The sequence below is a fragment of the Salvia hispanica genome, chromosome 4, assembly GCF_029641045.1.
Source record: "Salvia hispanica isolate PSC_SH4W2 chromosome 4, Shi_PSC_v1, whole genome shotgun sequence".
Taxonomy (NCBI): domain Eukaryota; kingdom Viridiplantae; phylum Streptophyta; class Magnoliopsida; order Lamiales; family Lamiaceae; genus Salvia; species Salvia hispanica.
Window position 1 is genome coordinate 13,812,132 of NC_142695.1, and position 11,970 is coordinate 13,824,101.

At 34.5% G+C, this 11,970-nt stretch overlaps 1 protein-coding gene across 1 annotated transcript; it reads left to right on the plus strand.

Moving 5' to 3' along the window:
• Positions 1-9,861: 9,861 nt before the first annotated feature.
• LOC148927288 (uncharacterized) lies at positions 9,862-11,718 on the plus strand. Its single transcript, XM_089056547.1, has one exon. The coding sequence runs from the start codon at positions 9,862-9,864 to the stop codon at positions 11,716-11,718; it is 1,857 nt and encodes a 618-aa protein (XP_088912673.1).
• The last annotated feature ends 252 nt before the right edge of the window (positions 11,719-11,970 follow it).

Genomic DNA, 11,970 nt, shown 5'->3' on the forward strand with positions numbered 1-11,970 from the left:
TTGTTACCAATTATGCAAATGTTTCTATCTAGCATTATGCTATTTTTCTTTTAATACAATATCTATTATTTGCATCCCACCTTAGAGTTGTCAATGATTGATCGGTTGATACGAGGATTTTACAGTATTTTTTTTCTACTGTACTTCATAAAATAAGAGATGACATCCACTTACAAGTTAATTTGAGTAAAAAAAAATTAGAATATGATAGGTATTTTTTTCATCTACCAAAAATAGTTGTATTGGTACTCTCACATATTAAGAAGAGAAATAAGAGAAAAATAGAAAATCGGAATAAAGTATGGGAGGAAAATAGAAAATTGGAATAGTGTAAGAGAAAGAAGAATAATAAACGAGTAATAAATTATAAGTAACTTGTCATTTTTAGTACTATGAAACTTGTTTGGGTAAACGAACGAAAATGAAAATATAAGATTATTTTTTGTAGACAAATGAATTATTTATATTTCATTGACTTGATTTGATAAACTGACTCGTAAGATATACTCGTACTAATCAATCACATAATTAGGGGAAGTATAATCCCTCAAAATCATCCATCTGTCACACTACTTGATCTTGGTATATTCATTTATTTTCGGACACAAATTCTCAAGTTCAGCAATGAGATTTTCGATAAACTTGTTCAATACTTCTTTACATAAACTTGAGTTTACTGAATTAAGTAGGATCTCTGTCGGCATATTTCATCCATAAACACTCTCACTCTCCACATCATATTATATTCTACGTTCTTTTTCTTCAAATTCAATAGAAAATCTTTAACTTTTTTTTTAATGGATTCAAACTCAAACATCTTTATCCTGTAAATTATCAAAAAGCAACAACAATGTAGTAGAATTTAAGCAAGGGCGTGAAGTTGGTTGGAGGAAAGAAGATGCCGTCTGATTGGTGTGAAGGTGGTGATGTGCAAAGGCAAGGGGAAAAGTGTTACTGTCGTATAAAATTACAAGAACGGCACGTCGGAGATAAATGAGGAATGGTTGGCCATACACAATAAAATTTAAAAAAAAATGTCATATACCGTAAAACTAGTAATATCTTTATGCATAAACAAATATGAAAAAAAGATGGTGATACATGGAGCGAGACAGTTCTCACTCGACGATACGTCCTTGCAGTCATTGTATCCAGGACGAACGTGTCCGAGACCACGCGTTGCCCATGCCCTAAATGGGCACGTGAAGTATGTAGTGTAAAACACATGGGGCATAAGTCTCATAAATATATACTAGCACTGGTAGTTGCTATTCTACCTCATATAAGTAACTAGTACTACTATTATATGAATTTATATTCCACGTATAAATGTAAATATAAAACAATACAAAACATATAAGTTCACAAGTCACCACTATTCTTTACACTTTTTGAAATTACTGCATTTCTTTTGCTTTGAGCTAGAAGGACATCTTTTGTCAATTAAAAATTCCCATATTGATTAAAATTAAAAAATACTACTGCAGTGATTTTGAGACATGTAATATCATCGGCTCACAATCCTCCACCTATAATTGTAAAAATTTCATTCTAAACTTTTGTGACAGATCATCCAATCATAAATATAGTTTGTGAAGGACAGACATAGGTCTCTGGGTCATACATGAGTTTAGTGGTTTTGTCAGTATAGTAGGAGTATTTAATGTAAATATTAGTTGGTTGCAGGTTGCTATCTTAGTTTTAATATCATACACATTTTGGAATCTTTAGTGTCTAGTCTACCTCACATCCTGAAACAAGGAAGGAAGCTTCTCTACCAATTTAAGCTCAATACACTAATTTAATTGCATATTATTAGGTCCATAATAAGGATCAATTATTGTCTGATTCGATGAGTACTGCACTTGAGATCTAGTCTCTTTGTTAATTGGATGGAATCCTACCTGTTAAAATTTTTTGTTTCTCGCTATTTTTTAATAGTAATTTTAGTGTTTTATTAACATTTAATAAAACAAAAATGTATTGCTATTTTTGGTGGTGGAGCCAGAATTTTAACAAACGGGGGCCCATACAGCCATTAAAACTTGTTGAGTGTGTTCAACTCGAATGTGAGCAATCTAATGAGAAATGGATGATGAGAAAATTAATTACTGATTTTTAGAGCATAACACATATTTTTACTAATATTTTATGATATATATTTTCATACTCCTAGTGTTTATTATCTACTATTATAGATTTTTTATAATAAAGGGAATCACATTAAAATTGATTTTATTGATATCATATACTAGTAATATTTTATACTAATACTTATGAAATCAAAGAATTATTTTATAATCTTAAATTATATCATTTATGATTATAAATTAAAATGATTTAATAAAATTACTAGAAAAAAAATCAATAAAAATTAATGTGAGAAAACAAATGAATTATTTGTATAACTTTAAAATCAAATTTACTAATATTATAATATATATTTATTATCATAAATACGGAGTATTATTTATACAAAATTCTACTTATAAACCTAATAAAACATAAATAAATATAAAAAATATAAGAAATATATTTTAAAATATCAAAAAAGGCCGGGGCTTGAACTAGGTACCTCACTGGTAAAAAGGCCTGAATTCTACCCAACTACGCTAGCATTTCATATTTATAAGTTACTTACATACTATATTATACTCCTTCCATCCCTTTATAGCTGAGTCGTATTTTTTCTTGGATTATCAAACTGTAGCTGAGTTATTTCCTTTCTTGGCAAAAAGTACTTTACTCTCTTTTACTTTACTTTTTCTTTTTTCTTTCTACTTTATTCTCCTCACTTAAAATCATTCTTCTTAAATCTCGTGCCAAAAAGAAATCTCTCTAATACAAAGAGACGGAGGGAGTATATGTTAAATAATTAAATGGGTTAGGGGGCCAAGGCCCCCCCCTTGTTTCCACCGTGCCTCCGCCCCTGGCTATATTCCCTCAACTTATAAATTAATATCTCACTTTACTTAACATATATTTTCAAATACTGAAATTTAATGGTGATAAAAATATATAGTTATATTCCATCCGTTTATAAATAATTTCTCACTTTAACTCAACATATATTTTAAAAACTAGGAGTACAAAAGAAAGTGAATAAAAAAATTAATATACTGTCAGTATATATATGGTCATGTTAGGTTAAGATTTTTGGGCCTAATTGAGAATTGAGATGCAATCTCAGCCACCCATTCACAATCTTCGCGCAATATCAACAACGTCTGGTTTATGTCAACAGGGGGGTATTTTTGTCATTTCAGTTCTAAAATATTTCAGTTGTATTCAAAACACACCGCAAAACTCTCGAACATTTCTCTAAGTTCTCTCCCAAATTTCTTCTACAATTCTGCGTCTTCTCTTCCCTTCGTCGCAATTCATCTCCTAATCTTAGACTTCATCAATTAATTTTCAAAAATGAGGATCGAAGAAGTAGTTGAAGTTGAAGCACCGATTGTAGCCAGAAAAAGGCATTCCAAATCGGCGATCGTTGAAGCGAATTCTTCAGGTTAAGAAATTGATTCAAATTTTAAGTATATTGCTTCGATTTTAGTGTATTAAAACAGATCTGGATTTGTTTTCTTCTGAATTCGATTTCTGTTGATTTCTTATTGTTGATTAGTGATGGTAGAATCGGAACAGAGGGAAATCAACAAGGCTGCTGGACAAAATGAAAGAGAACATGCATCTGCTTCCAGTTAAGGATTTGTTTAAATTTTTAAGATTATTGACATTTCATACAATAGCTATTGACATAGTTATGATAATAGACTTGTGTTTTCTATAAACAGCATATACTTGTCATTGAGATGATATTGTATACTGTTGACATAGTGTATGCTTGTTTGGATTGCTGTTGACATTATAAACTTTAACAATTGATATAAAAGTAATAAGATAATTATGTTTGCTTTAAACATGTATACTTGTTATTGACATAGGTGTATACTTATTAGAATCGTTGTTGACATAGTCAAATTGACATAATAGTAACCAGATAATTGTGTTTGCTATATATGAGATATACTTGTTATTGACATTGATTTATTATGTACTTTATCTATTGACATAATTTTAAGAATATACATGCACTTGCTGGGTATACTTGTTATTGACATAGATTTATTATGTACTTTATCTATTGACATAATCGTAATAACATGCATGCACTTGTTGTCAACAGGGTATACTTCTTATTGACATGATATCGTGTATAATTGATATTGATTTATTCTGTTTGATTTTAAATTTTTTAAGATTATTGACATTTTATATACTAGCTATTGACATAGCTATAATAATATACCCTTGACAGTAGTAGTGTATGCTTGTTTGAATAGGTGTTGACATAATTATATTGACATAGTGTATGCTTGTTTGAATGGATGTTAGGATGGCTGTAGAAAACATACAAATGTTTCTAGGTCATGTTGTTGCTCATGGACCTTTTAGGGAGGAACGGCTCCCCTGTTTTGGTGTTGGTCTTGGATGGCTCTTGTAAGTTTATCTAGCAGTCATTGTCTACTTAATTATTTCAAAAATGTTTTTCTTAAGAGATAATGTATGCGGTGCAGCTGATAGTTTCATGAAAGTTGAATGATTTACCATCTTGTTAAGTGAAATAGGAACTTCTCTGATCTTGCTGCTTTTTTACTAGGTTTATTACTAGTTTCTTTCTGGGTGCAATCCCCTAGTATATAGGAGCTTTTCTACTGCTATGTGTCCGTATGGATGACAGGGAGAAGCCTGGACTCATTGCATGTGGCATAGCTGTAAGTCTTTTCAATCTCTACTAGAATCTCCTCAAATGCCAATTCTTGGATGTTCCCAACAGTTAGGGTCTTGGGGATGATGTGTAATCATATTTTGGTGTTTTATGCCTGTTTTTTATCCAGTGGATTTTGTAATTTTATTGTCTCTGAATAAGTATTTGAGGTTTCTCTTGTCAATCAATACCCCCTCCCACCAGTCATCATATGTGTTTTGCTTCTTGATGCAACTGCTTGAGTTGATCTGCACTTGGAAGCCAAACGACTTCACTTGAATCTGTGGCCGACAAGTTTCTTCATTTGTCCAAGACGTTCCTTCAAGACAAGCCTGATACTTTTGATCACTGGAAAACAATATCTGAATCAATAGTTATTGCTGAAAAAGAAAAGGAAGTTCTTGAAGATTTGACTGAATATCCAACTTTTAAATTTGGACATTTCTTTGATGAAGTAAGTACATCATTTTGTTTACATATGTTTCTCTGAGTTGACATTAGATTACTCCTTTATATACTAACATTGTAGAACTAATTTACAAGCAGTATGTAGAAGAAAGAAACAAAGAAAATATCCCTACATCGCCAGGTTATGATCCTAAAGGGGTGAGCCAATGAATCAGCCTCTCCTATCTCACCACCAGCTGCAGGCCCAATGGATGACGCACAAGTTGAAACGAACAAAGAAAAGCAACAGGAGAAAATGAAAGAGAAAGTAGAGAATATTGTTAAAATAAAATAACTAAAACTAAGATTAAATAGTATATTGTTTTTATAAAATGACTGAATTGTTGTTGACATGGCTTGAAAGTGTAGTTGACATTTGGTTATAATTGTTGTTGACATGATTTTTACATGTTGTTCACATGACTTATAATTGTTGTTGACATGGTTTCTATGTGTAGTTGACATGGCTTATAATTGTTGTTGACATGGTTCTATGTGTAGTTGATATGGCTTATAATTGTTGTTGACATGACTTATAATTGTTGTTAACATGGTTCTATGTGTAGTTGACATAGTGTGTAACATAGTTGACATGGCTTGTACGTGTAGTTGACACGATATGTACCGTAGTTGACATGACTTGTATGTGCCGTTGACACGATATGCACCATGTTGACATAATTATATTAGTTGTTGACATGACTAGTATATATAGTTGACATGATTTTTAATTGTAACTAACGTTAAAAACATGAATTATAATTGAGCATAATTAAATTATATGTTTAAGTAATCTTAAATTATATGACTACATCTCCATGTAGTTATATCAAATGTTAATCAGTTCAACAAATTGTATTGAAATGTCAACAACCTATAACCAAATGTCAACAGCTTGTATAAAGTGTCAACAACTCAGAAAACAAATATTATAATTAATAAAGAAAATTATAAGATAGATGTCATTAGAGAGCAGAATCAAATATCAACAACTAATAAGATAATGTCAATAACTTTCAGTATATGTTAACAACTAAAAAACAACTCTGATTATTGTTGACATGGCTTGTACGTGTAGATGACATGACTTATAATTGTTGTTGACATGGTTTCTATGTATAGTTGACATGGGTTGTACGTGTAGTTGACATAGTATGTAACATAGTTGACATGGTTTGTACGTGTAGTTGACACGATATGTACCATAGTTGACATGACTTGTATGTACCGTTGACACGATATGCACCATAGTTGATATAATTATATTAGTTGTTGACATGGCTAGTATATATAGTTGACATGATTTTTAATTGTAATTAACCTTAAAAACATGATTTGTAATTGTAATTACCCCTTCAGCGAGTAGCACGGAGGCAAGTTTGACTCCAACTTGTATTGAAATGTCAACAACTTATAACCAAATGTCAACAGCTTGTATAAAGTGTGTACAACTCAGAAAACAAATCTTAAAATTAAAAAAAAAACAAAATCATACAATAGATGTCAATAGAGAGCAAAATCAAATATCAACAACGGGTCTTGTTAGGTTGAGTTTTTTTAGCTTAATTGAGAATTGAGATGCATTTTCAGCCACTCATTCACAATTTTCGCGCAATGTCAACTACTCAAACATTATGTCAACTAGGGGACATAATTGTCATTTTCGCGATGTCAACTACGGAGACATTATGTCAACTACGGAGACATTATGTCAACTACGATGTCAACAACAAATGTTATTTATAGGAACCACGATGTCAACAAAAAATGTTATTTATGTCAACTATTATGTCAACAACAACATTTTACAAACAATTAATGTCAACAACGAATATTTTCATGTCAACGACCTATATTATTTATGTCAACAACAACGTTTTACATATAATTCATGTCAACAACAACGTTTTACATATAATTCATGTCGTTGAAGCCGGATTTGACTGCAGAACAATACGGCAACGATCCAAGGGCTTTTGCTGCGAAGTCCACTATACGCTCCCTCACAACTGCTTTAGACTTGTTAAATGTCACCTTCCCATAAAATAGTTCATGTTTTATTTTCAATCAATCAATCAATCAATCTCAAGTGCAGTTAGCATGTTATGCAGCATTGCAATCTTCAACTAAGTAATTCGAGCTTTATACTACACAACTGCGCTTGAAAAAAAAGAACCACACACAAGATTTCATGAATTATAAGATCAAGAACTGATATAGGAGATTCACAATGTACCTGATGGTGGAAAAAGGCTTCCAATACATGGAATGTTGATGAAGAGTTGACTTATTAGCTATATGCAGAGCCTTAGAAGTTGCAAATGAATTATCATGGTAACTGCAATCCAATCAGATTCATCTCTCAAATTATGCAAATTGCATAAGCAAGCAATCATAAATTGGAATAACAAATCCTACAACATAATGGGAAAATATGTAAACAAACTGAAACAGATAATGTCAACTAGCATATCTTAATTGACCCACACCAGCACCAACATCTCAGACATCATATCATGAACTTTCAACCCTATCCATAACACCTTCCTCCACCAACAAACACCACAGCAGAGGCTATTCAGACAGGGGAGGTTGCATTTTGCATACAACTATTTTGTATATTGATAGGCTAGTTTTCGTCACTCGGAATTGATCACTATTTGTACTATATGTTGAATATTTGCATGAAAAAAGATGTTATTTGGCAGGGAATGGAGCATTAAGTTGGAAAGCTGCTTAATGAAGGCATGGAGAGGAAAACATGCAAGAAAGAGGGTAAAATGACAAGGAATAGAAGAAAGTGAAGGAAGAAGGCAAAGAAGACCCAAACTGGCCAAGCCGTTGGACTGGCCAGTTTGAACCTGACGGGAAAATGACTAAAGCCACTTCCACACATTTGTCAAGGACAACTCTCACTTGTTACACACGCCCATATCTGCCCTTGGAGAGTAAAAAAGAAGGAGAATATCTTTTATTGGATATATGTATTAAAAAGACTTAGTCACCAAAAACTAAAAAACTTTATCACTTTAGCTTTAGTTTAGTTTTAGCTATTTCTCTCTCTAGAAAGCTTTTACTCTCTTCCTTAAGAAGAGGGTTTGAACTATTGCAGCGAAGATCTTAATTCACCATGGGTTGAAGCTTGTAGTAGATTTTAGTTTCTTTAATGCTTTAGTTTCTTTGTAGCACTTGTGTTGAAACTTAATTCCAACATCTTAACTCTCTATTTAATGGTTTTTGGAGGCTGATCTTTAAGAGCTTTGGTGTATTTATTTCTCTAGTGTTAAAGCATTTACTCTTAGTACTTGTGTTCTTGTGTTTTTTAGGTGAAGATCCTTGTTTTTAAGTTTTAACTTTCATTTCTTGCCTAGTTAATTGTTGTTTGTGTTTTGCTTGTTGATTTCGTTTTTAATGTGTTTCATCACTATTGTAGAATGTTCTTAGTGTTCTTTATCTTCTATATGGAGTGGTTAAGTTTCAGCTTTCTCATTTGGTGTTTTCAATGCATGTTTAGGTAGTTTAATTGATGATCTTGTGTTTCTCTTGCCTTTTTAATTATGTAGCAGCCATCTACTCTCTTTCTCCTCCTTATTTTCGTGGCCTTAGTGTAGATTTAGGAGAGATATCAACTTTTAGAAGTTAAGTGAAAGGACCATTAGTTGTAGGCTTTTATCCATTGGTTTTACACCTTGGGTAATTGGGTTTAGGGAGACAACAAGTACATGCTTTCTTTTCACTTTTGGCAGCCATTTAGATTAGATAATTTCTGCACTCCACATGCTTTTCATTTAAGCTTTAAGTCACATTAGTTAGGGCTTTAAAGTTCACCTTTTGAACATGTCACAATCCTAGTTTCTAGATTTCTTTAGTAGCTAACACTTAGTTTATCTTCCTTAGCTTTTAACTTAGTTCCTTTTGCTTCTGAACTTAGTAAAATTCGTGCTAGATGCTGCTTTGTTTTCATTTCCGAAATGTTCTTATTTTCGCCACTGCTAAGTTGCCCAGTTTACCAACTTTCCCAGTCTGCTTTCCAGTTTAAATGCTTTATTTTAGTTGCATGTTATTTGCATGTTTAGTTCCCAATCTTAGCCTAAGTGTTGTTTATATTTCGTAGTTCAGTTCCCACCCCTAATTTAGAGCGTGGCGGCATCGCCAAAACCTTTCTTAAGTGTGGAAATACATAACGGATGCTACCGTTCCTCGTGGGTTCGACACCCTAACTTACCATGTACTAACTAATAGTATTTTGGAAAGTGGGAACTTATAAATATTGTTGAACAGGAAGGGACACGTGCCTACGACACACGTGCAAAATCCCGACCTCTCAAATGGCGCCGTTGCCGGGGAACGGTGTTGTTGTCTTGTTATGTTTTTCTACACTTCTTGTATATAGCTTTTGACTTGTTTTCCTTTTGTTTGTTGTTTTTTTTTCTTTCTTTTTTCTTTTAGTTTATGAGCAGGTCCTCTTCCCCGAGGTTGTTGTCCGATATTGGAATTAAGAAGATGATGAAGAGGCTGTGTGAGGAAGCCGGTTTGAGAAGATAAGCAGGGCAGTTCCTCAAGTTGTCCAGTTTGAAGTGTCAGAAAGTTTGGAGGAAACCAATTCAAGAGACAATGATGAGAGTGGTGCGAAATTAAAGGGCTTCATGGATCATTTCACAGACTCTTACGATCATGGCTGGGGTGATTACTCCTATTTTGAATGGACCAATCCAAACCAACAATATCAAGGTCCACCACCACAAGTATATCACCAAGCTTTCCAAGGGTCAGATGAAAATCATGTTTATTGGCCTCCGGATCAAAGTGGTTTCCCTCCGTGTTTCCAGCCACAAGAATTCGACCAATATCAACCAAATCATCCGCCAATGCCACCAAAGTGCTTAGAAGAAATGATGGAGGACCTAATCACATCGCAACAACTCATGCAAAACAATTTGCAAGCCAATTACAATGTGGTGCATGAGATGCAAGATGAACAATATGAGCAAATGATTAGTCTTGATCATCTTGCATGCCAAATGACACAGTTGGCGGCTTCCATCAATGATATGCGCGGGAATGGTGGAGGAATGCCGGCTCAAGTGCAACTACCGAGGAAGGAGAACCTTAATCAGATTCCCTTTTGGTCTAGGAAAGAGTTGAAAGCTTCATTTAACAATAACTCAAACAGCGGACTAGGGGAAACATTGGAACAGGAGCCCAGATTGCCCAGTGCAACACACTGCCCAAGTCAGGAGACTCCTTGGTTTGAAGATGAAGAGGATAGCGATGAAGAGATTGAAGAGAATATCATCATTCAAACCGATGAGCCTACACCCATACCTTTGAGACCAGAAGAGGCCATCATGAAGTGGTGCAACAAATTGGAGCACGCAAAGTCTACCAGCAAGCTACCTAATTCAAGCGAACTGCTCAGTCTAAGGGCAGATGGGGAATCGGTACCGTTAGAAGTTCGGTCACCTAAATTGGAGTTCAAGCCGCCGGCCACCAACGTCAACCATGTCTCCGATATCATCAATAGTGAGCTGGGAAATGGCCAAGGTGAGAAGTTGATCAAAGAGTTGAAGGGTCCCAACTTTCTTGAAGCCGAGTTATTTCAAGAAAAAGTTGAGCTTGAAGAACTTAGTGAATGCAAGTTGTTCAACACTCAAGGGCTTAGTGATGAGGAGATAGAAGCTGAAATAATGACTTGGTGCAAGAAGAGGAGTTACACAAACCCACCCGAGAGATGTAAACTGCCTAATCTGCAGGAACTGCCCAGTCAGAAGGACCTGCCTAACACGAGGGAAAAAGAAGAGTTGCTACCATTGGAGATCCATCCACCTAAGTTGGAGTCAAATGCATTTCCTTCAAAGCTCAAATATTTGGAAGAAAAAAAGACCATTCTCATGATCATCAATAGTAGCTTTCACAGGAATAAAGAAAAAGAGCTAACCAAGGTTTTGAAGAGGCTTAAGGATCTAATTGGTTGGACTTCGGCCGATGACAACATGAGTATAAGTCCCAATGTTTGCATATTTTACATGAGTTCAGAGAAAGGTTCCAAACTCTATAGGGATCCTAAAAGGAAGTTGAATGCTTCTACTTGGAAGGATTGGAAGGCAAGATTAGACGATGCTTTTTCGGAAGAACACATGTACACTGCCCTGTTTGTTGAACAGGACAGCCTGAATGTCACAGTGGGTAAAGTAGCTGAAGTTGAAGGAGCCGTCGAACCAACACATGAGCCTGGGATCAAAACCAAAGGAGGCAGCTGCACCAGCTCTAGCACCATTTGCCACATCAGCCCGTACCCCCCGCTTTGTGCGGGGGAGGTGATTTCTATCCAACCCTCTCTTTTATTTGTTGTATATATGTGTTTTGTGTGTGATGTATGTGTTTACTTTGAAGTTTTTGTAATTGTGGCCTTGTCGGCCTTGATTTGTATATATTGTGGCCTTTTCGGCCTTGATGCATGCTTTGTGGCCTTGTCGGCCTTCGTGTTTGTTATGTGTTGTTAGTAATCTTTCTCTAAACACTTGGTCTACTTGCTCTCGAGCAAGCAATGCCCAAGTGTGAGGAGGTGGGATTCTTGTGTGTCGTTCTTGGTTTTTGAAGTTTTATGTGATTTGTTTCCTTTTCCAACATTTCAACCAAACTTGCTTGAGGGCAAGCAAGGTCCAAGTGTTCGGAGGGGGTTTGTTTTGTTGTTTGGTCGTGTTGTATTGTGCCGTTTTTGTAAAGTGTCGTATTTTATCTTTTTCCCAAGCCTT

Excerpts from the sequence above, each read along its gene's own strand:
- LOC148927288 (XM_089056547.1), top strand. The coding sequence starts at position 9,862 with ATGGATCATTTCACAGACTCTTACGATCATGGCTGGGGTGATTACTCC.